Source organism: Carassius gibelio, chromosome B15, assembly GCF_023724105.1.
Source record: "Carassius gibelio isolate Cgi1373 ecotype wild population from Czech Republic chromosome B15, carGib1.2-hapl.c, whole genome shotgun sequence".
Lineage (NCBI taxonomy): Eukaryota > Metazoa > Chordata > Actinopteri > Cypriniformes > Cyprinidae > Carassius > Carassius gibelio.
Window position 1 is genome coordinate 7,368,231 of NC_068410.1, and position 27,913 is coordinate 7,396,143.

Sequence of the window (27,913 nt, forward strand, 5' to 3'; positions counted from 1 at the left end):
GTGAGACTAGACAGAGACGTGGCCCTTTATCTCTCAATGTCTTTTTCTCTCGTGTTAAGCTCTCTTTCCACTCCTGCATTCAGGTCTGTGTTTGGATCCTCAGCGGCTGCTCCTCCAGTTCAAGCACAACAGGGTTTACCCAGCATGCCTCAGGGTTTTGGAGGTAGGCATCTTTGAGATCTGTTTGAGATATCCATTCAGTAAATCTCTTACATCTCTCGTGTTTTTTAACAGGGCCTTCGACGAATCCATTCGTCGCTCCGGGGGCTCCGCAGGCCCCTCCCACTAACCCATTTCAGACCAATGGAAGAGCGGCAGTACCAGGAGTGGGTGTGGCCACAGCAGGTGTGGGCCGGGCTTAAAACTATCTCCTAAAGCTTAGTTTAATTGAGTCGCAGAGTATCTTCTCAGAATTCACTGCAGCTTTGTCCTCTGTTTTAAAAGAGTTTAAGAAGCTCTTGTGTTGTCTCATTATTTATTTAACACACCAGAGGGTTTTGGGAAGAGTTTTAAGTGGGTCAGATACACCCTGTATCCATGCTAGGAGCTAACAGCTTGAAATCGCTTTTACACACGCAAGATACAAAGGCACCGCAGAAGAGCTGCAGAGATTTGTGGGTCTCTACATCCCTGCGGCGGATAAATGTTCGTGTTTCAGAGAGGGAAAGAAACGGGGCAGGAAGGGGAGGCATCTTTGGTTAAATGTGAATGAGAAGCAGATTTTTTTTATCTCCTGGAATTTAAATATAGGCCAAAAGTGAGAGAAAAGCTAAAATGGAGTGAGGTGTGAGTGATGATTTTGTGTGGTTGTGTTCTTGACATGCTGATCAGACACTTTGGGACCCCTGCTGGGTCAGGCTTACCCTGCGGCCCACTTCGGTATGTCGGTCTCTCTCTTTCTCTCTTTTCTCCCTATTCTCTCTTCCTTTTCTGGGGTTTGGTTTTGACTGTAGACTAGTTGGCTTTATAAACTACACTGACCGCTGTTCTGTGGTCATCCTGACCTTTTGACCCCATTAAAGAAAAGTGTGCTTGTGTTTTCTTTAATCTGAGGTTGATGAACCCCAGATAAAAGTATCTATAGCCCATGTTCACATCAGTGGTCTCCATTCTTTTTTTAAATTAAAATTGGCCAAATGCATATGTTCAATAGCCACAAAAAAATATATTTTATGAGATATAAAATATCAAGCCAAGTGGCGTCTGCTAATAAAATAAAATGTTTTTCTCGTTTTGATGTTTTGTTCTGTTATGTTGCTAGACTTAAATGTTTTGGGGTACGATTTGTATGTTTTAGAAGAAATCTATTATGCTCACCAAGGGTATTTGATCAGAAATGCAATAAAAGCAGAGTTGTTGTAAAATATGATTGCAATTTAAATTTACAGTGTATTCCTGTGATGGCAAAGCTGAATTTTCAGCATCATTACTCTAGTCTTCAGTGTCACATGACTTAATAGTCACATTAGATGCATTTCTGTTTTCCGAAAACAAATCTGACCCCAAACATTTGAACAGGTTGTACAGGTGTGTGTGTGTGTGTGTGTGTGTGTGTGTGTGTGTGTACATACATATATACATGCAGGTGCTGGACATAGAATATCATCAAAAAGTTTTATTTCACAAATTCCGTTCAAAAAGTGAAACTTGTATATTATAGTCATTCATTACACACAGACTGATAAATTTCAAATGTTTATTTATTTTATATGATCATATTTTGATGATTATAACTGAAAACTAAGGAAAATCCCAAATTCAGTATCTCAGAATATTAGAATATTACTCAAGACCAATACAAAGAAAGGATTTTTAGAAACCTTGGCCAACTGAAAAGTATGAACATGAAAAGTATGAGCATGTACTGCACTCAATACTTAGTTGGGGCTCCTTTTGGTTGAATTACTGTAGCAATGCGGCGTGGCATGGAGTCGATCAGTCTGTGGCACTGATCAGGTGTTATGAGAGCCCAGGTTGCTCTGATAGTGGCCTTCAGCTCTTCTGCATTGTCGGGTCTGGCATATCACATCTTCCTCTTCACAGTACCCCACAGATTTTCTATGGGGTTAAGGTCATACGAGTTTGCTGGCCAATTAAGAACAGGGATACCATGGTCCTTAAACCAGGTACTGGAAGCTTTGGCACTGTGTGCAGGTGCCAATCCTGTTGGAAAATGAAATCTGCATCTCCATAAAGTTGGTCAGCACCAGGAAGCATGAAGTGCTCTAAAACTTCCTGATATACGGCTGTATTGACCTTGGAACTCAGAAAACACAGTGGACCAACACCAGCAGATGACATGGCACCCCTAACCATCACTGACTGTGGAAACTTTACACTAGACCTCAGGCAACGTGGATTGTGTGCCTCTCCTCTCTTCCCCCAGACTCTGGGACCCTGATTTCCAAAGGAAATGCAAAACTTAATGCAAAATTTACTTTCATAAGAGATCATAACTTTGGACCACTCAGCAGCAGTCCAGTCCTTTTTAAAGCGAGACGCTTCTGATGCTGTTTGTTGTTCAAGAGTGACTTGACACAAGGAATGCGACAGCTGAAACCCATGTCTTGCATACGTCTGTGTGTAGTGGTTCTTGAAGCACTAACCCCAGCTGCAGTCCACTCTTTGTGAATCTCCCCCACATTTTTGAATGGGTTTTGTTTCACAATCCTCTCCAGGGTGCAGTTATCCCTATTGCTTGTACACTTTTTTTTTCCTACCACATCTTTTCCTTCCTTTCGCCTCTCTAATTAATGTGTTTGGACACAGAGCTCTGTGAACAGCCAGCCTCTTTTGCAAAGACCTTTTGTGTCTTGCCCTCCTTGTGCAACATATCAATGGTCATCTTTTGGATGATTAGAGTGTGGTACCAGGGGTCTTCAATATTTACCTTTTCACAATTTTCAAATTTTCTGAGATACTGATTTTGGGATTTTCCTTAGTTGTCAGTTATAAACATCAAAATTAAAAGAAATGAACATTTGAAATATATCAGTCTGTGTGTAATGAATAAATAATAATATACAAGTTTCACTTTTTGAATGGAATTAGTGAAATCAACTTTTTGATGATATTCTAATTATATGACCAGCACCTGTATGTATGTATATATATATATATATATCATTATTAATTAATGAATAGACTTGCTGATGTTGATTGAATACATTAGTATAGTGTTGGAAGCTGTTGTTTATTTGCTCTGTAATGTCATTTCTCCTTTTTCTGCTGTGGAGCTTTTGTCATGTTTTGTCATCTGCGTTGCAGACTCATTGCCACAGATTTCTGTGCTCAGGATAAAAATAGCACTTCTTTCAAGTCAACATGACCCTTTTTCCTAGTCTTACTGTGATTTGATTTGTCAGTACATTTTACTTTAGGTTTGTCTTCCACAAATTAAAATGTAATTTGCTCTGACTCTTAAATACCTTTTTACTTTTTTCACAGCCTCTTTCGGTCATCCGTCCATGAGCATGCCGACTGGGTTTGGAAACGCTGCTGCATACAACCTTCCCACCAGCTTCAGTGGAAACTTCCAGCAGGCGTTTCCTGGACAGCCGTACACCCAGCAGCACGCGTATCCCCAACAACCCAACGGTAGGAGCTGAGAAAGACTTGCTGCAGAGATTTTACTGCCGTTTATATTAATGCTTTACAATGATTTCCAATGTCTTTTTGTAGAATGTTTCAGCAGTACTTCAGCGAAAGACTGATTTACATGGTCACATTTCTTTTTTTTGTATTCACATGTTTGTCTCTTTTCATTAGGAGGTTTTGCTGCTTTTGGTCAGGGTAAAGTCACTCCGTTTGGACAGAACATGACAGCGCCTGGAGTAACTAACAATCCCTTCCTGGTGTGTTAAATGACACATTTTGATTAAATGCAATCTACAGTATATATTTGAATGTTTTCATTTATGTATTATAATTATAAATTTTTAATTTCTCTTGCAGGCAGGGGTACCAGCAGCACAGTTTCCTGCAGGAGGCTCATCCACAAACCCCTTTTTATAGCACACCTTTGTCCTCTCCTCCTACGGTGGGCGGCCTGCGACTCGATCGCACCTCTTGCACTGTTTTGTTTCTCAAGTAGCTTTAAAAAAAAAAAATCTACATCTAAAATAATTTTTTTTATTGAATTTTAAGAGTAAAAGACTGAAAAAAAACAAAAAACAACAGCAAGTGAATATATACACAATCCCGTCTATGGCACATCCATAATGACCGGAAACAAAACATGTTGCAGGGTCGTTTGGAGAAAGGGAACTGAACAGAAACGTGCTACTTATGGCAATCCTGTGACCTGGCCTGACCTGGAAATCATCTGCATGGTGTGGTTGATTACTAAGTTATTGCAAACCTCCTGTTCATGTTAATGCTGCAATTCTGTATATAATTATTTCTTAGAAATTGCTCAATTTTAGGTCTTTGTGCATATCAGTATTTGTATCTTTAACAAACATACACACGCGTCCACACACACATGCTGCATATACGGCCCTGACGTCCGCCATGCTGTGAATAACATTAAGCAAGAATGTGGAATCCCTTTTTTGACATCATAGTATTGCTTTTTTGTGCTTTTGGAGTTTCTGAGATTGAGGCAAAAACATTGTTTTTTTCCGTTACGAGGAGTTTAAACTACAAGACTCTTTCTGAATATCAACTCCTCCTGAATTCTTGAGACTCAGACTCAAGACCACTTATGTTACAGAAATCTAAGTTAATGTGTGTATATATATAAATAAATATATACAATATATATTAAAAGGAATTTTACCTAAATCAAGTGTGATTAAACTCTCTGTACTTCCTGTTCCTTGTGCTCAGAAATTTGTTCCGATGATGATTTGTGAATCATCTTCTGCTTTAAATTTTTCTTCTAGATTTTCTCTCAGTGTTTCCGTCTCAGGTTTTCGGCACATTGCGGTATACAAACCACTCAAGAAGAAAATTAGTGCAATAATAGAAAAATATGCCGCGTAGATGGTAAACTAGAAGAAAAGTAACACAAGAACAATGTTAGTGCATGTTCTGGGTCCAATACAAAATTAGCATATGTGTCGTGCTGATCATGACTATAAAAATTCTGAATTATATGGAGGGTGTCAGGTAACCTCACCTGTGTGACAATATCCACCCCAAGCCCGCCACTATCCACCACCACTGAGGTGATGATTGTCTGGAGGACCAGCGCACAGAAAGTGTTGGCTCCGAACACAAGGGCGTAACGCTCCAAGTTCAACCCAGCTGCTATCTGGAACCTATGAAACAAGGACATGGATGTACTCATGCATTTATTGACTAAATGGAGATATGATAGTAGTGTGTAGGTGTATTTTTCTGCTGCTTTATTGAATGTCAGGAAATTGTGATTTCCGGGCCTGGAAAAGTAGTAATTAATAAAAATGTCTGTACTGTATTTTTCTAGTTGTGCTTCATTCTAAAGGATTTTATTGGCTGAAGTCATTTAGTGCAAATTTCTTTAACTATTTAAAATCTTTAATCTGTAATGATTGGAAAAATGATGGGGGGGTGGGGATCTTGGGACCCTGTGAAGAATAACGCTGTGAATGAAAATATGAAATATTATTAGATGTTAGGAAATATTGTAAATGTAATTTCCAGGCCTGGGAATGTGTAGAAAATTAAAATTAGAAATATATATATATATATTGTAGGCAACATTTGAAGTGGATCAGAACCTTTAAAAGATCAAAGTTGTCCTAAAACAATTAAAAGAATCCCTGTTCTTGTCTTAGGACAGCTTTGATGAACTTTTTTGATCCACTTGGATCTAATGAACCTGAAATTTGTCTGTCAGCATGACAGGACCAAAATCTTTACCATTGCACCAATTAAGGTGAAACGGCTAGGGGTCAGATAAGATAATGTACATTTCTCTTAAAGTTTATCATGCAATCGGTCCAAGATTCCATTTAACTTAATTATTAATAAACATAATCTGTTTCTATTAAGTCTCATATTTTAAACAGAACATACATGGCAATGGTGATAAGCAGCATGTACAGGCTCTTAAAGATGATGTAGCCACAGTAGCAGACCCAGATGTTTCCGCTGAAGACCATAGCAAAGAGAGCGCCGCCCTCCAGGGCCGAGAGCACTCCCAGAGCCAACTCTCCCCAGCGAGACCAGTCTGCGGATGAAAAACCGATACCGTATGCCGCCCCCGCCCCTGTGGTGCATTGTTGTACAATAAGAAATACATTTCACATTTCAGTAGTGTAATTCATTGAACGCACAAGTCCCATTTCCATTCCTGTCAAAAATATATGGTGCTACCCTGACTAAAGTTTATAGCAGGCAGGCATATTTTCTAGAATCTAGACTCAACTAAGCTCACAATAAATAAGTGTCCCGTCTACTCACCAAACAGGTTTGAGAAGGCCTCCACTCCTCCATTGTAGACCGTGAAGTTACTCGACGGCTCCACGTACTCCCACAGTGACTGGACGTAGTTCACCGTCTGGTTGTAGCCGCATGTAGACAGTGCCCACCACACTGACCAGATAAGCAGTGTACGTGAGGAGAAACACTGCAGGAAGTCCCTCCACAACCGGAGCAGAACATCACAGCAGCCACCACCTGGGATTTCATGAGATACATTCCATTTAGATTCAGCTGGTTAATATTTTATTTATAACATCTGTTGGTTGTGACATTCATTTTTTTTCAACCAGATATCCCAGCAAAACAAGAGACTTCTTCAATCATTTAGACATGTTAAACCCTGCACTTTTCTCATAATCGACTACAAGCTAACATTCATATCTACATCCATCCAGTCAACATCCAGAAAGGATCTGTCACTAATTCCATTTCAATGCCGCTTAAATATCAAAGACAATTGGCATTTTAGCTATGGATTCACTTTGGGTTTTCCTGTGGGTTTTATGTTTTAAATTCTTGGATCTTTTTGTTTTTTATCCACTAGCAATCTTGCATTTGGCAACTTGTTAGAAACCACCTTTTTAAATCACAAATAAGGCATAGCTTATGTATATTATGGCATAAATAAAACGTAAAAATATCTTGTGTTAGTCACAGACCAAATTTCAGGCTTTTAACCAAAAACCCAGTCAAAAAAGACCTTGACTTTGGGACTATGGTGCCAGAAATGCTAAAATGCTACTTTTACTTTATTTTAGTTGGTTTATGAATCGTTCCTGTAGCACTCATGTGATTTTACTAATATATCAGATTCGACTCATTAGTCCTACCTTTCTTGAAACTTTTTGCACTTGTATTATCACATTCAGTGGAAACTTCTGATATTTGCTGCTGCTGTTTGGCTCCATCCATCTCTACACCAACTTTTTGGCCATTGCTCTGAAGATCTTCCTCTATCCCAACATGCCCTTCACCATCAGTCTCTCCTCTAGCACTCCTCGTTTTGTGGAAGAACATACTTGTCTTGGGCATTGGGAGCAGAATGGAGCCGATCAAAGCAATACCAGTTAGAACCAGTGTAAAGACTAGAATGTTGTTATAAGACATCAGTTCCAAAGAGACTAGGATTTGGCCCAATACTGAACCAACGGTGTAGCCCAGCAGCTGGGCAGTCCGGCAGTATGAGGTGGCTTTCAGGTAATGCTTCAACTCCACCATGCTGTAGAGGTATGTGAAGTAAGCAACGTCACACGACGTCACCACTCCATATGTAAACTGCATGGCCTGCATCTCTAGGACCCCATTACACCAAAGCAACATCGCCGTAGTGGAGAACAGGGCTAAACACTGGAAGACCGCCACAGGTTTGTAACGTAGCCAATCAGTGAGGAGGAAGACAGGAACCAGCGCTGTCAGGTACGAGTACGTCCACACTGGGAATATCTGATTGGTTACCTTTGGGGGGGGGGGGAAATCAGTGATTTACCAACAACAACAAACTAGATTTACTGCACAAACCTAAATCGATCACTATGTCACAACAGTTGAATAATACAAAAAGCCTAACCCTTGTTACACATGTTACATGTGCTTACTATTATACTGAAAATAAATTATATAGAATTACATGCAAGTAACCCTTAAACAAACCCTAATCCTATAACCATACAGTAAATGCATGTAGTTAATTAATATTACTCCGTACTTATATGTAATGTATAATTACACTGAAATAGGCTTAAAAAGAAGTGTAACATATTAACATCTAAATAATAATATACAAAATATAATTGAAAAAATACTTTTAATAATTTCAGATTAAATATACTAACTATGCCGACTATGCAGATTAAATATATATATATATATATATATATATATATATATATATATATAATTTATGTCCACTGCATATTTCACTGCAGTAAAGATACTTCTACAAATCTAATTCAGTAGTAACTATACCGAGTAACTAATTTAATGTGTTCAAAAAACTGCATGCAGTCTATAATTAATTAGTTCAGTTACTAAAAAACAAACAAAAAAAATACATATCATATCATATAATTTTGAAATAATAATATAAAAATAACTAATAATACAATATATGAAATATTATTAATTATAGTTAATTTTACATTTATAGCGTGTCATGTAGCTGTTACTATTTAAAATGTAATGTGCCATTAATAGATTTTTAAATATTCTATCTACTGCATATTTTATAACAGTGTCATATTTTTATTGCACAAATCTAACTCACAACATCACAATAACTGACAGCCATAAAAGTTTATGATTTCTCTATATGAATTTGTAGAGAGTTAAAGGGATATCACAAACTGTTTTTTTAACTGTTTTTGTACAATTAAAGTCAGTGAGTTCAAACCACCAATAGACCCCACTGAATTTTATCATACGGGGGAAAAAAAACTATTTTTTTTTTAAATAAAAAATATTTTTGTATTAAAATTCTACAGGTTTGGAACAATATAAGCGTGAGCAAATGATTAAAAGAATTGTAATTTTGGGGTACCACTATCCCTTTAAAATCTGCTCAGATTATATTCTATCATGATGACTTTCTGAAACTAGATTTTGAAATCCAAAAACATTGTGTTAATAATTAAACTTCTTGAAAGGTCACTGTACCTGCTCAATGGTTAGGTTCTTGTCTGGTCCAGTTAGGAATGGGATGAGAAATGGTTCTAAAGGCTTTACTGTGCTGAAGAACCCATAGATGCATAACAGAGAAGTGGGATACTTCCAGTCCTTCATCCAACGCTTCAGAGTTTCCATCTTTGTAGATCCGGTGTTTCCTTAAATTGGATCCAAATACAGTACATTTATCAGACTGAACACCATAATAATATAACCTTTATGTTATTGTCAAAAGAGAACTATTTTTGCATGCACTGTTTACCTTTGCAGGTGTATGAGATCTGTTTTCATGAAAGTACTGCTCCTGTCTTGAGATAATCAGCACTCAGTCTGAGGGTGAGAGTCTCTGCTGTAAATGAGCAACCAGTGAGCAAAGTTCTGCTTAGATTATTCTGATCACACCTTAATTCTGAGCAATTATTCACTAGATAATCAGACTTTATTTATTATTCTAATACAATGCATTGTTGATGTTATTAATTAATTTGTGTTTAAGATTAATTTATTTGACGAACTTTTACTTCAGTCGTGTCTTCACTCTTTATTAGTATAACTGTGGGAGTATTTCTTGTGATTTTCTTCTGGTTTTGGAGTAGGAGAGGTTGGAACATTTATTTATTTATTTTTATTTCGTTTTTATTTGTATTATTATTCCCACTTTCGAACATTTATTTTGAAATCTCACAGGCCTCTTCGGTCGGACTTTTATTTTGAATTCCAACGTATTTCTGATGCTTCCTGTTTCAAACTGGTTTCTCGTGACAAATCCCATGACACTTTTGGTTTGTGGATAAAAACACCAGCAGGTTAGAAACATGCACACATTTGACTTTTATTGCTTTATTAATGCAGCTACAGTGCAAAATTAGTGTCAAAATACACGCGTCAAACAAAATGATCATAGCTTAACTAAAAAGTGTCAAAATAGGTATGCTAATGTTACAACAATACGTAAGTACGTCGTGACCTAACTGTTAATTAGCTTTTATGGATATATACCAAGGTAGTGCTATGATATTGCTTGAAGTGCCTTAGCTACTTGTGTAAATGCGATGAAAATAGTATAATTTATTGTAATGGTATACGTTAATGCCATGGTAAATTACTCTTCGTAAAACTTCTCAACTGATTTAAATGTATCTTCCAGGTGTGCAATCATGGCAAGCAACAAATTCCAGATCGTGGTACAGGGAGAGGCATCTGAGACGGACTCAGATGATGAAGTGTACATGACCTCTGCTCCTCCTGTCCATGCTTCATCATCCTCATCATCAGGGCTGAAGGTGGCAGGAGAGGCGTCCGAGACCGACAGCGAGGACGAAGAGGACAGAGCTCGCAGACTGGCTTCAGAAAGCCATCAACAGATGCTCCGCAAAGATTTGCCTCCTCTCATCGTGATCAGAAACACACCTGCGTCTCCGTCCAGACAGGAGGACAAATCGTCGCCTGTGTCCAGACCTGATTCAGGTAGGTTTAACACACTACTCCAGCAGAAACTGCAGGAGAGCAATGCGCGATTGTGCACGGACGTCAATCAAAGCCTGAAACAGGTGTATCAGAACGCAGCACGGGACATAAGACAGGCCACTGCTCACCTCAACAACTCTCAGACAGGCATTATTAACGCGTCCCACAGCATCAGGCTCATACTGGAGGACCTGAAGTCAGTGTCTGAGAAGATCGACATCATTACCAGCTGTCATCTGCTGCCGGACATCACCATGCCAAATACACTGCCTGAACAATCCCAATCAAGTGCTTAGGAGCATGATGAGATGGCTGCATGCATGGTATATAAAACGACAAATTCTGTGAAATATTATTGCTAAATATGGTCCTGCTGTTGGCCTGTTGAAGGCCCAATATTAGCAGCAGCTTGGACACATTTTTATGATTTTTTTGTTTGCTACATATCAACAGTATTTGACCAACATGGTCATTATTATCATTTATTATCAATTAATAACATGAAAATTTGATTGGAGTGATTAGTTGAATGAACTGGGGAAATAGAGACTTCTGTAAGTGTAAAAAAAAAAAAAAAGTAAACTTGTCCAATGTGTAAAATAAATTTCCTAATTTATTTTCTTTTTAACATACATGTTGAAATTTAGATTAATCTGTAAAATATAGTGTATATTGTCACCACTTTTGTTTTTATTATTATAAAAAAAAAAATCAATTTACTTAAGTAGTCCTATGGTTAATAAATGTAATGATTCATATTTTAATAACAATATATATATATATATATATATATATATATATATATATATATATATATATATATATATATATATATATATATATATATATATATATATATAATGTTTATATTAAATACAGGATTTTCATTTTTCACATTTGGGTTGAAATATATCAATGTATAAAGAAAAGCATATTTTATTGGGAAACTAACTAGTCACCATTTCTTGTCATTTTTTCTTTTATCTTTTGCAGTTCACTTACACATTCTTGTTGTTCACGTAATATTATTTTGATATGTATTAAAATCAAAATATATTTCGCATTTTTATACATTAGGTTAATATGTAAACAAAGGAAGGTTTCAACTTAAAAATAATTTTTATTATTACTATGAAAAAGATACAATACTAAAAATGAAGGTTAAAAAACTGCATGTCGCAATTTAATATTAACGTATATATTTATATTAAATATAGCATGTAACATGGAAGGTCGGATATGACTTGCCAAATATGAATTTCTGCATCTGAAACATCTGCACCAAAAGCATCACTCATAAACTGGGTTTGTTTTAGAAACTTTATTGAAATGTACAGGTCTGTGAAGGGCCTTTTGGAAATGTATACAATTATAATGCGTGGAGAACATGAAAGCTTCATAGCATCACCTCGATCGGAATAAACACCAGTAGGAAATGCACCAGACACATATGCCTAGTGTTAAAAATAAAAATGTTTGCCATTGAATCTGCTGCATAAATTTTGAAAACACTTGCAACTAAGTTTAAAAGGCACTATGAAGACAGATTTACTTTCTCCATTAATACATACGAAACAATCTCTGGTATACATACGGCTAAATGAAATCTAACCTGCATTTCTAAACCTGAATAAGGCACTGTCTGTGAGACTGGACCGGGCAAAACTATGTCTCTTCTTCTCATCTTTCCACTATACCATTCATTTCAGAATCAATCTTAATCTCTTTTTAAAGGACACTGATGCTGCATCTTGATTAGAGTTGTGCAAATATGAAGCAATGATTCTTAAAGCGATGTGAATAAATCTTTGAGAAATGGTTTGATGGACAGTAATGATCACATCAATAGAGTCAAAAGTAGGTAATTTCCAGACACTCCCTAAAGGCAATCACTCACACACATGAACTCTCTCATGCTCCTGTGCATGGGTTTCTTTCACAGAGGCACACCAATGAAAGCGATGCGCAACAGATGTGCAAATACTTTGTCCTGTGCAGACAGACATTCAGCTTCATGTTAAAGCTCTCACACGCACTCACACTGAAATAAAAGTCATGAGATGTGATTAGTAGAGCTATTGCAGCAACAAAAATATAAAAAAAATGTATGTTGCTATCTAAAGTGTAACACTGAGGCTCAAAGGAAATAGTAAAGGACTGATAGTGCAGTAATAATGCTACAAAGCTTCCAGGTAAACGACTAAACCAAACCAAATTGATATGAAAAAAACCCCCTGATACATTCAATATGAAATAAACAATGTACGTGAAAGACAAAAGGCACAGGGATTTAGAAAAGACTTTTCTCTCCATACAGAAGTCTCACATTCTGCTACTGATATCACAAAAAGGAAAACAGTAGTCTGTTCCAAAATACAGCTCTTCTCAGAAACAAAGACAACTTCCTGTTTCAAAATGTGAACTCAGTCCTCCAGTATTTCAGCTTATAGTATAAGTGAGATAATATTGCACGTTAACGTGATTTGTCAAGTCATGATGTTGTCGGATCGATCAGCCATGACTGCCCACCCACAATTCTTGATTTATTTGAACATGCCATTCATTTCCATTTTGATATTTAGAGTTGTATTCAGTGTCCTTCATTTAGTTATCAGTCAGAACAGTCTAAGAAGAAGCACACACAATTTTGGACACAATTATAAGAATTCAATATGCAAAAGTAATTGCTAATAACATGTCGCACAATAAAAAATAAACAAAAAATTGTTGAATTTAGGTATAATAATGATGTCCATATATATTGTGGGTGAGGTCTGATTGGTCAATTCAACTACATTCTGATTGGTCAGGTCATATAATGAGTGATGGCTCTCAAGGCATAGAGCAGCTCTGCCTGCATTCGAGCTTCCATTAGAAGCAAATTCACATGAACCTGGATAAAGGAAAGAAAGAGAATATCGGTATATTTAGAGGCATTTTTGACTATTAATTATAAATCATAAATGCATTTTTTAAAACTGATTAAATTAGATCAAATGTATTTTTGACATGGTAATGTGACTCACCTTCTCGGAGTGTCTGAACTGGTGCCAGTAGCTCTCGTACATGCGGCGCGTGGTTCTCTCTGGATAACACGTCACTGTTTTGATGTAAACCTTCAGATTGCGCTCCAACAACTGATTCACCTCACCGTAGTCATAATCATCATACCTGCAGACACAGTGTGAATATTCATATTTCAATACTAGCAGGGAAAGACTGGAATTCAGTACTTCCGGTCATCTTGTGCTAGTACACCAGGGGGCGCTATGGGTGTACATAAACTGAAATAAAATAAACGCAATCTAAATAGAAATGAGAACCCCAAACGCTAATAAAAATGACAAAAGTAAATAACAAAATTATAAAAAAAAAATAATTTAAATAAAAAAACAAGATAACTAACGTATGTAAATGATAAATAACACTAGAGCACAAGGTGTTATACTGTATCCAATGTGCTTGACTTTACCTTTCATTTGCTGTGTGACAAAGAATTGTCCACCATGATTTTTAACACCCTAGCTTTTTTGTTTTTATTTAACTGCTAATTATTTTTCATTAGCAGAGTTCCATGAGTGTGGTCTGTGCTCGTAGCTGCTCATACCTAATTCCATACATACAGTGGACGTAGTTGAAGAGAGCCCTGCGCAGCATGCTGGTGTCCACCCCCTCGTGACTGGCCATGTTGTAATAGGTAAGATCACACGCCGTTCTGAACTTATCATCCAGCAGGTGACCGATGTCAGAGTACAACCGGTTCACCAGAGAGAAACCATGATCCTCCCATGTGTAGTCCTACAGAGTGAACAAGACACAATGACCAATCATTCATCATAAACAAAGGAATGTATGATGCTGTTGTATATTTGAGGGTGTTTCTCGTACTTGTGCTTTAAAAGTGGGTGGGTTGTCTTCTCCGTGTCGCGCAAAGTCTTGGTATCCAAATGACGGGTCATCTACAAACCGAGCCACGGGAGAAGGAGGCACTACTTCCTCATCAAACCCTGCATATGAACATACATGCACTTTAATACATACACTGAAAACTAAAGATCACTAGATCTTTAGGAATGGTCTGAATAAGGCACGTCGACTGGTCATGCTTAGTTTGATGTCATTTATGAAAGATGGCAAATAAAGTTTGATTTGATTCAGATTAAGAACAACATTTGGCTGAGTACACAATGGCAGAATTATCATTTTGGTAATTTATCCCTTTGGTTCACGAAGTACCACAAGACCACAACCAAAAGTGAAGGAAAACTGGAAAAACTAAACCGTAATTGGACGAGAAACAGAAGAAAACAAAAAGAAAGAAACAGTCTAGTACTGTTTTAACTGAAATATATTTTAAGGTTTAGCATGTAATGTTATTCTGGAAGAAAGGATGAAAAAGAGATGGCTAGGAAGAATCCGTGTTGTAATACCTGCAGCCACCACTAGAAGACTCTCTTTCTTTTCTTTTTCAAAGCGAGTGAACATCTCTTCCTCTGATGCATCATCATCTTCTCTCTCCTCCAACAATCGCTTCATTCTCTCCATCAGAGCTTCCAGCTCACTCTGATATACACACAAATGGAGTTAAAAATGATATACTACTTCGTAATATATTTATATATAAATATATTAATTTATTTGTTGTTTGAATAACCATGGAAAGGAAATCATTACAATTATTAGGCCTAATATACAATGTCTTTATTAAATTGTGATCGCGTTAAACACTGTTTCATTCCGTCGTAATGAAACCTTTTCATAAAAAGTCTCCAAAAGCATCCCCACCTCGTTTTTTTTGTGTGTGTGTTTATATATATATATAAAACCAGATACAAAACCAGCCTTAAATGATTTATAGATCAGCTGAATAAATAAGCTTTCCATTGATGTATGGTTCATTAGGATTGGACAATATTTGTCCAAAATACAACTATTTGAAAATCTGGAATCTGAGGGTGAAAAAAAAACATTCAAAATATTGAGAAAATCGCCTTTAAATTTGTCCAAATGAATTCTTAGCAATGCATTTTACTAACCAAAAATTAAGTTTTGATATATTTACAGTAGGAAATCTACAAAATATTTTCATGGAACTTGATCTTTACTTAATGTCCTACTAACTTTTGGCATAAAAAAAGTTAATTCTGGCCCATACAATGTTTTTTTGGCTATTGCTATAAAAAAAACCAGTGACTTAAGACTGGTTTGAAATGAAATGCAATCTGAACATGTTTTCTTGATCTAAAAATACAAAAACAACACATGGACGTGTTATAATGTTTTCCTACCCCAGTGTCAGGGTTACGCAGGGGGTTCCCGTTGGCTTGGTTGCTGTTTGTAAGGTGGCAGGTGCATAAACCTTCCATGGCTGGAGGGCAAAGGTCATCCGTGACCCCGTTGACCTCTGTGACCTCAGGGTCAGGGTTGACACCGCTACCAAACACAAAACTAGCCAAGGCATGGAAATGTGCCAACAGTACGACAGCATGAACCAGCTCTGCCAGAGACCAGCTGTGTTCTCCCGTCTTCACCAGAGCCTGAGAAAAACAGAGAGTAAACTCATTAATGTCTAATAGAAAGGATTTAAAACAATTATAATAAACAATACAACACTGATGAAGACATAATGTATGTGTATTCACCTACATAGGGTTATATAGATGGCTACCATAGCACGCTATTATTTCTACAGTAAATGTGGAGTATGCATTTTTCAACATATATTTCCAGTAACATCTCATTTGACTAAGAATTTAAATGTTTTAACACAAAACTGGATTGAAAATACACTGCTTTTATTTACATGATGATACTCTTTGCACGTTCTGAATTAAACACAATGACAGCAAACGTGGTGTACTACTGTTTGAAATACTTTTTTGCTTGCATAAAGCTACAACAATTCTGCGTGTACTAGGGCTGCACGATATTGGAATAAAAATGACTCAAGTTTAAAAAAAAATAGTTTTAAAAATATCTCTACACTGAAGGGCACATTACTGCAGTTTTTTTTTTACCATTTATATAACATAATATGACTCTAAAATAATAATTTGTGAGCAGTGCAGTGAGATAGAATTAAATCACAATCTGCACAATTTGACAATCACACTAAACCCTAAAAGCATGATTTAATTTTGATATACCATGTAGCTATAGTGTATCTTGAGCAATAACCAAAAAATCTAGTATGTTACCTGTATGTGTTCCTTGGTGATAAGCCAAGGTCTATGCGCAAGGATCTTGTTAATCTCATTGAGGTTGCGAAGTCGTTGTGGGCAGAACTCCAGACCTCTCAACCAATCAGAGCACACGTTAAACTGCTCAAACTCTTGCACGTGCTGACAGACCAGCGTGGAACACTGATGCCGCGCTGCAGCCTGGAAGAAACAAAAAAATAACTCTTAATACTATTCAAGATGAATAAAGTCTCCCTTGAAATCGTTTCTGTGTGCTTTTGTACCATTATAGCGATATAATGCCTGTAGTGGTGTGGTAGTGGGCCGTCCATCCTCAAGAGATAATAGTGGCAGTGCAGGAAGGCTTGAAGATAATGCGGGTGCAGCCCCATCACCTGCGTCAGGTTGTACATACGACCGCTCAACTCTTCATCTAAGAAGTCATTCAGAGGCATGGCTTCTATGATCTGGGATTGAGAATCAGACATCAGGACATGAGCAGACGGTTATATCCATACACAAAAGCTCTATGGTCAGATGGTAATATAAATGAAACGATGTCTGTCAGATTTTGTTATCTGAGAAGGCATTAACATGCAATGCTATGAATTAGAGCCAAGAAAGATTTGAACTTTAGTTCAGGTTCATCTTAAATCCGCAAAGTCAGGACAGATGCTATAATTCAATTTACAATCTAAATAGACTTTCTTAGATCTCCCGGCACGCTTTACTCGGATTCAATGAAAATCATCTCCTGAACCAGATGAACTCAAAACAAAAATGAAATGAACACCAACTGACCCGAGAAAAAACGATAACAAGAATCTGAGCTCAGATTCAATCAATGTGTGAGAAAAAAAAGAGAATTTTCAGTTACAAAAAACTGGCAATACTGTTGTCCGACATACACTATTGTATTGAAAGAATACTATAGTAATATACCATGGTACTTACACAGCACTCCTAGTTTAATAAGTAAAAAAAAAATAGTTTTTTATTCAGCAAAAACTAAGTTAACTGTCAGAGATTTTTACTTCAAATAAATCCTGACCTTTTGAACATTTTGATGAATGAAAATAAATCCTGAAGAACAAAACTTCCAGGTATAACAGTTTTAACAAAAATATTAAGCAGGACTCTTTTCAACACCGATAAGAATGCATTTTCCTTGAATATTAAATCTGAAGGATCATGTGGCACTGAATATTTTTATTTGTAATAATATTTCACAATATTATTGCTTTACTGTATTTTTTTATTTTATTTTAAATCAGCCTTGGTGAGCATAAGAGAATTCTTTCAAATATGGAAAAAAATCTCAACAGATGATTCAACATTAGTGTATTGCCAAGAAGAATATCATGATAATCCCATGGTAAATGTCTAAAATAATTAAGATGTAACAACTGTACAATCTATGAAAAAAAAAATTAAGTTAAGTATTACCTCATTTTCTGGAATAAATGAGCTTGGTCCTGTTGATATGTGTCTTGACATCTTTATTCCCTTTTCCTGAGGAACAAGAACAACATTTGTGATGAATATGAAGAAAACATCCTGACAATACAATCAAATAAAACTGATGTGTGTGTGTGTGTGTTTCATGTTATAATACTTTCTCCAGTTTCAGGTTAACATTAATATGAATGAACAAATACAAGTAAGCCATCTGTAGTTTGATTCCGCCCAGCAACAGTGGCTCAACCAATGGTGTGAGTTTGGGGGTGGGGTTTATTCAATTAATGGGGGCTTGTTTATTCAACTATTGGCAGGCAGGAGAAACCTGTTTGAAAGCAGTCATTATTTTAGAGACACTAATGCCTCGAAAAAATGTAACAAACATTAGGTGTAGGAAATTCAGAAGATATTTCAATAAAAGTATCATAGTGTATTTAACATATATATTTTAAAGATCACAACGTTGATTTTCTGGTCGATTTGGTGTCTACCCGCTGAGGTTTATTTTAAAGGTTCCTCCCAGTCTTTGTTTTCCTGTTCCACTGAAAGGTAAGAAGTTCCACGAAAACTGTGTTTGTGTTTAATCTATGTGTGTTTGCCAATAACTATAATGGCAAGGGTGTAAGGGTCACTTCAGATCAGTGATTCGAGGACTGGACACACAAATCTCTCTCCGTCTTTCTCACCCTCCCTTCAATTTATCTATCCTTCCTTCTCTTCAGGATTTGGGTTTGTTCATATCCCACCAACCACCACAACTACACAAACTGTTGTATTTGCGGTCGCGGATGTTTTGCCTTCACTCTGTAGCCTAATTAGAAACCTGTGCTGTTTATAAAACACTAAACCTAGAACTAATAAGGTTCTGCACAACCAGGCACACATTTTAACGTTAGATCTAGTTCCCAAACAAGCGATTTTTTTTTTTTATTCACACACTGAAGTTGTTTTTCTAAGAATGCATAAATCATGGAAGGATTCGGAAAGATTGAGCAACACAAAGACAAGGAGAGTTTTGTTCCAGGCTTGTAGGTTTCTTACATTCACTGCTCTACTGAAAGAGAACAAGACTTTACCAATAAAATAAAGAGAGCAAATAGACTGCACAAATAAAGTGGACAAGTTGGAAACAGAGGGTGGCCAGAGGAGAAAAACAATGAACAATCAACTCAACCGAAACACATTCACAGTGTGTGTACAGCTAACTAATACGATTTAATGAAAAACAGTAAAAATAGTTTTTGTTCATTCAAATAGAATAAATATTATATACTTAGATAACTTTAAAGTTAAGGATAAACACCGAAGACTACATTTATTCAGTTTTCAGTGTCACATGATCGTTCAGAAATCAAGTCTAAGATGTTGATTTGCCGCTCATGAAACATTTTTTATTATTATCAATGTTAAAAACAGTTGTGCTGCTTAATATATATATATTTTTGTTGTAGAAACTGTGACAGATTGTTCAAAAGTACAATTTATTTGAATATAAATCTTTTATAACATTATAAAAGTCTTAACTGTCACTTTCGATCAATGCATCCTTGCAGGATAAAATTAATTTCTCCAAACCTCACTGACCCCAATTTGTGACTGGTAGTGGGTGTTTTTACAAGGTAAATCTGTAATACGAGTCTTCAACTTCTTATATGAGTGTAGTTTTCTAAAGTACTTTTCATCACAAGATGCCTTGTTACATAATCAAAGTCAAACAAAAAGCAGGAGAGAAGAGATTTGGATAAGACAGAGGGAGAACCACCGGATCTGTGAGACTAACAGAATCGGTTTAGTTTGTTCTCTATGCTTAACGTGTGTCAAGTCTGTGTGTCTTTGCAATGAGGCTGCAATGATTTGCCGTCCAGACTTGTTTGACACACACGGAAACATTGACACAGCACTGTGACCACTGTGACCTGCACCTTGAAAAAAACGCATCAGCGCTCTCGGCCAATCAAAATGTAGCATACTATCAGCACTGATAATGCTTGAGACTGTCATTCTGCGGAACCATGGAAATGCTTCTGTTGTCATGACAGCAGCATGAGTCTCCATGGATAGAAACAGCTTTTTCCTCAAATAGTCTGGGACCGTGTCCAGCTATAAAGATGCATTTTTCAATAACAATGAATAAAAATGACAAAATGTTATCTATGAATATGAATCAATGTTAATCTATGCACATGAATAAACATAACAATACTGAATACTCAACCCTCTACGAACACCTTGGCAATATAATTGCCATTGGCTAGTGCATTTTTCAGTTTACTTGCCAGACCGATTTACTATTTTACACACACACACACACACACACACAGATATATATATATATGATTCCATTATTTTTATTATAGTATTAAGCACTATTTAATGATAGAATTTTAGTGATTAGAACTAAAACTTGGTATCCATGTATGAATGCATATTTGTCATTTTTAATGAACTTAATACTGGTAGTGATGCTTAAGAAACTGTTGGTCATTCAGGGTTTCTATAAAAAAAAAATAGTAATAGATCATATTAATTATTATTAAAAGATAATACTACTACTACTAATTCTAATACCATACTAACAATATACAATGTACTACGGACTGATGAGATGCTGGGTTCATGAATATTAATCACGTTGTCTGCGTTCGGTTGAACTGATTTGCTGAAATCAAAACAGGGACATTAATAGATCAGCGCCAGCCAATGAAATTGTCATTTGCGTATTAGCTCCCCCCACTACCAGAGAAACCGGCATATCTTCTGCTTGTTCTAAAAATTGTATAATTCTAAATGAACTCCATTATTTTGACAGAAAAATACAACAAAGAATTTAGTTTACATGTAGTGTTGTAAGACTCTCACTCTCTCTCTCTTTGCATATGTGAGAAACGGCTCTATCAGCAAAGCGATGGCGAGTCAACCACCTTCACACAGAGTTTACACTTCAGCAAATACAGGTCACTTAATGGAGAGCGAAACTCTAAAGCGATCAGTATTCAGCGAGTGAAAATATATCTGTGCTAATCATATAATAGCCTGAAACACACACAATGGCGAGTAATATCTAAGAATTTATTAGCCAATGGCTTACAATAGACATCATTTATCATATTATCATCAACTGTGAGATACTTTTTTATGGATGGGCACTATTTATAAAACTTCTTTTGGACTTCTTGGTCAAAAAGTCTGTCCAGGAATCATATATGCTTCCTTTCCCTTCAGGACCTGACACTCTGTCTTCAGCCAAAGAAACGAGAAGTGTAAGTACGTTTTAAAGAGACGAAGAATAAGAATAAGTGGGTCTGTCAGGAACAGATTGTGTCTTACATTCTGGGGGAAAGTGCAGGAATATTTGTCTCCATGACAGCAAAGTTAGGCGTAAAACAAAAGCACACACACACACACTTATACAGTAGTTACATAAGTCCACTTTGTGCTCAGTTTAAACAAATGAGTCTGTTTCGTCAGGCCTACTCGTACTAAGTTTGAAGAAAGAGAGACGGAAAGAGACATAAAATGACTACATGGATAAAATATGAAAGAGGAAGGGTAAGAGAGAGAGAGAGAGTTGTGATATAACATTTTGGCACACTGGGCCATTATGGGTCTCCATCCAGATATGTTAACAAATATTCAGCGTCTCGGTGAGGATTAGGATTAGGTTTGATCTCCAGTGAGGTTTTTTAACGGGATGTAATGAGAGAACGAAGGGATATTATGTAGAGGTTTACTGGGGATTACTCTTTTGAGCTCTTCAAGTATAAGGCTTAATTAAATTGAGATGATTTATAGTGGAAGACATGTCTTAATGTTCATATTTTCACAGCAGGACACTAAAAATGTGTTTTACAATAAACTAATTAAACAATTTAAATAACAGAAATGAAGCTGAAATTAAATATAATATAAATATAAATTGTACATGAAAAATTTTAAATGTTCAAGTACTAAAATTACTAAAACATAAACTGAAATAAATACTTTATAAATAGTATAAATTAGAAACAAAACAAATAGTAATTATTCGTGTTATTCAAACTAAAATGAAAAAATATAAAAATAGGCTAATACAAAATATAAAAATACTTGAATAATATATGAATAATACTAAAATAAATAACACCCTCCTCAATACACTGCATGATTTAGTATCAGTCATGACTGTAGCACAAATGTGTGGGATGGGTTTACAAAAGATTATTATTTTTTCAAAAACATTAAAAGCACAGCATTTAAAATTCAACCTCAATTTCCGATAAAACAAATTCCATTCAAGTGAAATTATTGCACACCCATAGATTGTGCATGAAATCAACTAAATCAACAAAAAATATTGTAAATAAAAACAAACATGCATTTTTAGAACATTAAAAATAATTTCTTCAGGGTTTCTTTGTTTTTTTATTATTACACAACAGCATTACTGTTTCTCTCATGAGGATCCTCCCCCGGTGATCACTTGATTACATCAAAGTCTGTGGCCCTTGAATGATGCCATTAAACTCATAAAAGATTATGCAACACTGGCAGAATGCACAGGGTTTAGTTTTGCTTGGTCAGGCACCTGGTGGCACCATGGCAAAACGTCCTCACTCAATTAGAGGTTTGAAGTATTTGTAGTTCTCATGGCAAAACCTACCCACAGATCTCTGCTCAAACACGACAACACAGTGTACAGGCACTGGTCCTGTTCCCAACAGGTCACTATGTGGTAATGGGGCAGTGTGATTCATTGGTCAATTATGTCACGCCAGTGCACTCAGCAGCTGGAGGAACAGGAAGTGTGTCAGCTGCTGAATCAGCAAAACTCTGCAGCACCATTTACATGGGGCTTCTAGCAGTCTCTCTTTCAAGCAAGAAAATATTGAAATACAAAACCGGTTGCATCGAAACAAGCCACAGTTTTGTTGCTGATGAAATTCCATTGTTGTTTTTTCACTGAAGCGTGTGACAGCAAACAGGAATAAAAATGAATCAACACAAGTGGTATGGGATTGGGCGATAAGAGAGAAAATTTTTGCTCTATGTTAGTCTTGAGTCACTTATATGGTAAATGGTTTTAAGATTTTTATGTCAAAACACATTATCTTACCTTAATTTATTGTTTATTGACTGAGTATGCCATTTATGGGTTTATATCCCAGAAAAGTGTCAATGCCAAGTTCTGTCATGGCGCAGGCTGATGGGTCTTTAATGCAAACTGATGATATTCACAGCATTAAACTTCTTAGCACAAGCTGATTGGGTTCATGTTGCATTCGCAGCCACCAAACTTTTTAAATGGCTGGTTGGTTAGCATTCACTACTAGAGCATTTCACAACATGCTTTCAAAGTTCCCCTAAAACCCTCTACCTCCCCAGCTCCACCTGTATAAATCTGCTGCAGGTTATCATATATGCAATTTTTGCAGCAGCAGTATGGTTTAAATACTCACAGAAGTGTATTGGTATTTGGCACAACCAACAGCAGCATAGCGGAACTATTCCGCCAAGACCAAATACATTAACATTTTCATGAGTTGTCATGATAGAAATATTGAGCCTCCAAGGAACCTCAAATCATTTAAATGCGGTCCACTCAGTTCCGTCAATCTCTTTCCAGCTCAGCCAATAGCAAGAGTTTGGGGACACGGCTACTTTAGCAGGCTAAGCCAGATGGTATTTATGTAGCCGAGGTGTTAACATGGCGAATGGGAAATTACATGGGAAATTAAATTCAGATTTGGTTACAGAAATTCAAACCAAAATTCAAAAACATGCAAAAGACACAGTGGCGGTGCTTTTACAAGATGGAGGAAATGTGATGCACTATGCACTTGACACTTGTGCGATACGTACTCAACCGTGTTATTTGTTAACCTGTTATTAGGTTATTTGCATCAACAGTATTTGAAACAATGATATGTTTCCTTTTTAGGTGAAATATTCCTTTAATGCACCAATGCATGAGTGGTATTAAGAACTAGAGAATAAAATGTTTTTTGTGTTCTAATTGGAAATAATTTGACTCTAATTATGAATAGTAGGGATGCACCGGTTGACCGGCCATCAATCGGAGCCGGACGGTTTTTGCTTAAAATAAGCGATTGGCAATCGGACGGTTTTTGGTCTTTTTTCAGCCGATTTTTCCGGAAGTGCACCCGTGTGCACATACTACATAGTAATCATTCGCTATAATGTCAGTTGTGTGGAAGTATTTCAAAATCTGTGCGCACTGCTCAGGACACCTTAAAATTACATCGACTTAATTTGATTTAAAAATCACCTGCTGTAGAACACTTAAGAGTTTCATTCATCCAATTAAAAAAAAAAATGGTTAATGATTCACATCTATATATTTTTTTTTAACTTGTGCCAATAGTTATTTATTTTTCATTGGGTCAAGTAAAAAAAAAAATATAGATGTGAATCATTACCCTTTGCATCTTTATTTTATTCGCACCAACAATATTTGATTTTAACATTTTGAAATAATGTATTTATATATCATGCATTTATTTAGTCTCACTGGTAAAGACCTTTTTAAATTTAAAACCAAATTTAAAACTAAAAAAAATACTGAACTCTGATTAAGTAACATTTTATTGAATGTGTGTTGATTTAGTTGTTTGGATTGTAGAACTATGCAGTTGTTGCCTTTAATTTCACATGGTTACAGTTAATCTTTTCATTTAAGGCCAGTTCTATGTAGTTTCAACCCAATTCAAAAAGAAAAGCTAAATGCTGATGTCTGTACCATCTATGTTTGCATTGAATGTAGGCTACTTACTGTGCAGTTACTGCCATTAATTTCAGATGGTTATGATTATTGTTTTCAATAGCCAAAAGCTAATTTTGCCTATTAAATACCAAATGAACATCTTGTTTATGCATACTTTCCTTCTTTTTTGTTTGTTGCTTATAAAAGAAAAAAATCGGAAATCGGTATCGGAATCGGCCAGTTTTCTGGTAAAAAAAAATCGGTATCGGAATCGGCCATGAAAAATCATGATCGTGCATCCCTAATGAATAGCATACATTTTCTGCAGGTCAAGGCAGGACAGAGAAGAGTTTGAACTGCATGATTCCAACTAGTGAGAGGTAAAAGTGAGAAGAGACTAGCTACATGCTGATGAGAGTTATCACAACCAGTGAAATCCCCCAAACCATTTTCATACAACAGGCTTTATCCAAACACACACAGTTATAGGAAAACTCTTAGCGTTTGTTCCCGGCTGCTGTTACAGACATGAAGATCAAACAAAGAGCTTGCAAGCCTTCAGCCAACAGTTCGACCTAATAAATGCCAGCTCGTGTTGCAGCATTAAAGTCCAGTTTGATTTACAACAACTTTTGGCAGGGTGTATGTGAAAGGAAGATGTGCAGAGCAGAAGTAGGTCACATGTGTTCAACATGATTAATGACAGCTAAAAATAACATCTTCCAGCCAAAGAAAAGAGAGAGGGAAAATAGTAGGATTTCAGATGAGATGAGTAGGTCACTAAGTTAGTCAGCCTCTGATACAATCCATGTGTGATGAAGTACTTGCCATTACACTATTTTAACCTGTCATTATGTCACAAAAATCTATAGATAGATAGATAGATATAACTCTCCATTGTTTTAGATTTTAATATTTTTATTTTACAAAATAGTTTATCATGAGGATGTGTGTATATATATATATATATATATATATATATATATATATATATATATATATATATATATACACACACACATACAGAGAGATAGATAGATAGATAGATAGATAGATAGATAGATAGATAGATAGATAGATAGATAGATAGATAGATAGATAGTAATAAGTGACTGAATTAACCTTTCCTGGTCGCTAGAGATACAGAAATGTCTGACACTTATGCACAACCCAACCATTCAAGTACATTATAAACCAAACGCACCAAAATCAGTATCAGGGCCAAGACATATTTAAGAAACACATGTGACTGAAAAAGCCCTAACTGTTGCAGAATAACAGTCTGGATGCATAAACACGGAGAATAAGGTTACCTTTTCTCTGATCATGTTCCGGCAGTGGTGGCAGATGTCTGCGGTTCCGTTCATTCTGGCAAGCTTAAACCAGGCGAATAGATCTGAATCCCGGTCTCAGGGACGGTGTACTGGTCTGGGCATGCCCGCTGCCAGCTCCTTTAAGGACAATCAAGACCTGAAGGAGTACTGGAGACTCCTCCGTATTCTTTCGTGTCTCCCTTCGCAGTGCGCAACGCTTCAGAAGTGTCCAACTTCTGAACCAACGTGGGCTACACGCCCCCTCAGCTGACTTCTTTCTCTCCGACTCCCGAGTGAATCATTCTTGTGAACCGATCGTGAATCACTCAACGGATGAGTTCGTTTAGGGTTAACCCTGTAAGATGGAAAAATAAGTAATATTAACCTCACCAATAATAATTAATAATAATATTACTATTTTCTATTATATTAAAACTAAGGTAAAAATTAAAAAACGAAATCGTTAGGAAACATTTAAAAAGGCGACTCAAAAGAATCGGTTCCAATAGAACCAATTCCCTAAAAGAATCATACGAGCCACTCCCCCCTCCAAGTTTCTCTCTTGTCCAGACATGTTCCTCCCACTTACATATACATATCAACAATTTTAATACTTTCTGTGAAGAGCCTTGTATAATTTTTCATACAGTGTTAAACTTTTCGGTTCTTATATATGCAGATGGGGTGAATGTTTTATGACTTAACAGCTCCCAATTAAATATCTGTGCTGAGGTCAATGGCTCATATAACCTCTAATAAAACAGTGTATTGCACCAAGACGTCTGATTAGATTTCACTATCTCTATATTTTCCCTAAACTGCTTCTGAAAAATATTTGCTCTCTTTCTATATGCATTTACTGCTTTATTTTCTAGGAAAAATAAGCATGGCTGTTCAAAAAGTCATAGTCTTAACTCAACAATTGTCTTTTTTTATGGTGCATGCATGCAGGAGCCTTGAACAGAGCTGGGAAATTTAAAGAAAGGAATTTCCATCAGACTCTTGTGGACAGAAGCCAAACCCGCAGGATTTTGGTTCATGGATTTTTTGATCATGCCTTCACAAAGACAGACCACGGGTTGCTAAAACATAACTATGATTTTAGACTGATGTTGAAGAGTTCAGATGAAATGAATGCCGCCTACATAAACTTGTTCATGCTTGGATGTTCTTTTGTTCAAATAGATTGCAAAATGTCTCTTAACTTCAAGTCTCTGACTAGTTAGGGAGAATCTCTTCTAAAAGTGTGACCGGACAACATGCAGGACATGTAGAAGTGCTGTAGCAGTTAGTCAGCAAATTCCAGAGCGATCCTTAAACATTAAACCCTTAAGCCGAAAAAATCCGTATGGATCTTTGTTGCAAAAGAAAGCCAAACTGACAAGTTGTTTTTTTTTCTTCCCTGCCACCAGAGTTCAATTTCACCCGGCAACAACGCAATGTCATCAGGAGAGCGAGAATCAGCCAATCAGAGTGCTGACCGATCAGCCGTGAGGTCACAATGCTGTATCCTAGCAATGGTTAAATAGTGCTGGTGTGAACTTCCTGAGACAATGTAGTTTTATGCAACTCACTTAGGAATCATGTCAGTGGATTTTGCACACATTTTACAGCCCCAACACACACATCTGTTCACAGATAAATCTGCAGAAATCTCCAGTGTTACTTTAAAACAGTACCATTGATATACAATAGTTTATCTTCACATTTTGAATTACCTTTCT

At 36.4% G+C, this 27,913-nt stretch overlaps 4 protein-coding genes across 11 annotated transcripts in view; 2 read left to right on the forward strand and 2 right to left on the reverse strand.

Annotated features, from left to right (window-relative positions):
* The window catches only part of LOC127972355 (arf-GAP domain and FG repeat-containing protein 1-like), a 28,040-nt gene extending 23,255 nt beyond the window's left edge, over positions 1-4,785 (forward strand). For 5 of the 7 annotated variants that reach the window (XM_052575798.1, XM_052575799.1, XM_052575803.1 and 2 more), the window contains 6 exons: positions 84-163; positions 235-345; positions 3,448-3,597; positions 3,769-3,854; positions 3,955-4,039; positions 4,247-4,785. In XM_052575798.1, coding sequence (XP_052431758.1) covers positions 84-163; positions 235-345; positions 3,448-3,597; positions 3,769-3,854; positions 3,955-4,014 — 487 coding nt within the window. In that variant the 3' untranslated portion in view covers positions 4,015-4,039; positions 4,247-4,785. Of the gene's footprint in view, positions 1-83; positions 164-234; positions 346-3,447; positions 3,598-3,768; positions 3,855-3,954 lie in introns of all 7 variants that reach the window. The other 2 variants (XM_052575801.1, XM_052575802.1) reach the window with 1 other exon arrangement.
* A 29-nt stretch (positions 4,786-4,814) lies between these two features.
* LOC127972356 (thiamine transporter 1-like) lies at positions 4,815-9,415 on the reverse strand. The gene is made up of 7 exons (XM_052575805.1): positions 9,335-9,415; positions 9,064-9,230; positions 7,242-7,866; positions 6,391-6,606; positions 6,004-6,196; positions 5,123-5,264; positions 4,815-4,994 (listed from the first exon to the last, which is right to left on the reverse strand). Exons 2-7 carry the CDS (start codon positions 9,208-9,210, stop codon positions 4,827-4,829), a joined length of 1,491 nt encoding a protein of 496 aa, XP_052431765.1. The 5' UTR covers positions 9,211-9,230; positions 9,335-9,415; the 3' UTR covers positions 4,815-4,826.
* A 367-nt stretch (positions 9,416-9,782) lies between these two features.
* Positions 9,783-11,227, forward strand: LOC127972359 (biogenesis of lysosome-related organelles complex 1 subunit 3). 2 transcript variants are annotated; one of them, XM_052575807.1, is made up of 2 exons: positions 9,783-9,878; positions 10,220-11,227. In XM_052575807.1, exon 2 carries the CDS (start codon positions 10,230-10,232, stop codon positions 10,833-10,835), a length of 606 nt encoding a protein of 201 aa, XP_052431767.1. In that variant the 5' UTR covers positions 9,783-9,878; positions 10,220-10,229; the 3' UTR covers positions 10,836-11,227. The 2 variants fall into 2 exon arrangements, with proteins under 2 accessions (XP_052431767.1, XP_052431768.1); XM_052575808.1 differs by having other exon boundaries at positions 9,878-10,023.
* Positions 11,228-11,845: 618 nt separating this feature from the next.
* On the reverse strand, positions 11,846-26,423 carry LOC127972736 (sestrin-3-like). Its single transcript, XM_052576483.1, has 10 exons — positions 26,190-26,423; positions 18,165-18,230; positions 17,003-17,185; positions 16,737-16,919; positions 15,828-16,076; positions 14,970-15,102; positions 14,428-14,546; positions 14,147-14,337; positions 13,566-13,710; positions 11,846-13,432 (listed from the first exon to the last, which is right to left on the reverse strand). Exons 1-10 carry the CDS (start codon positions 26,241-26,243, stop codon positions 13,346-13,348), a joined length of 1,410 nt encoding a protein of 469 aa, XP_052432443.1. The 5' UTR covers positions 26,244-26,423; the 3' UTR covers positions 11,846-13,345.
* Positions 26,424-27,913: the final 1,490 nt, after the last annotated feature.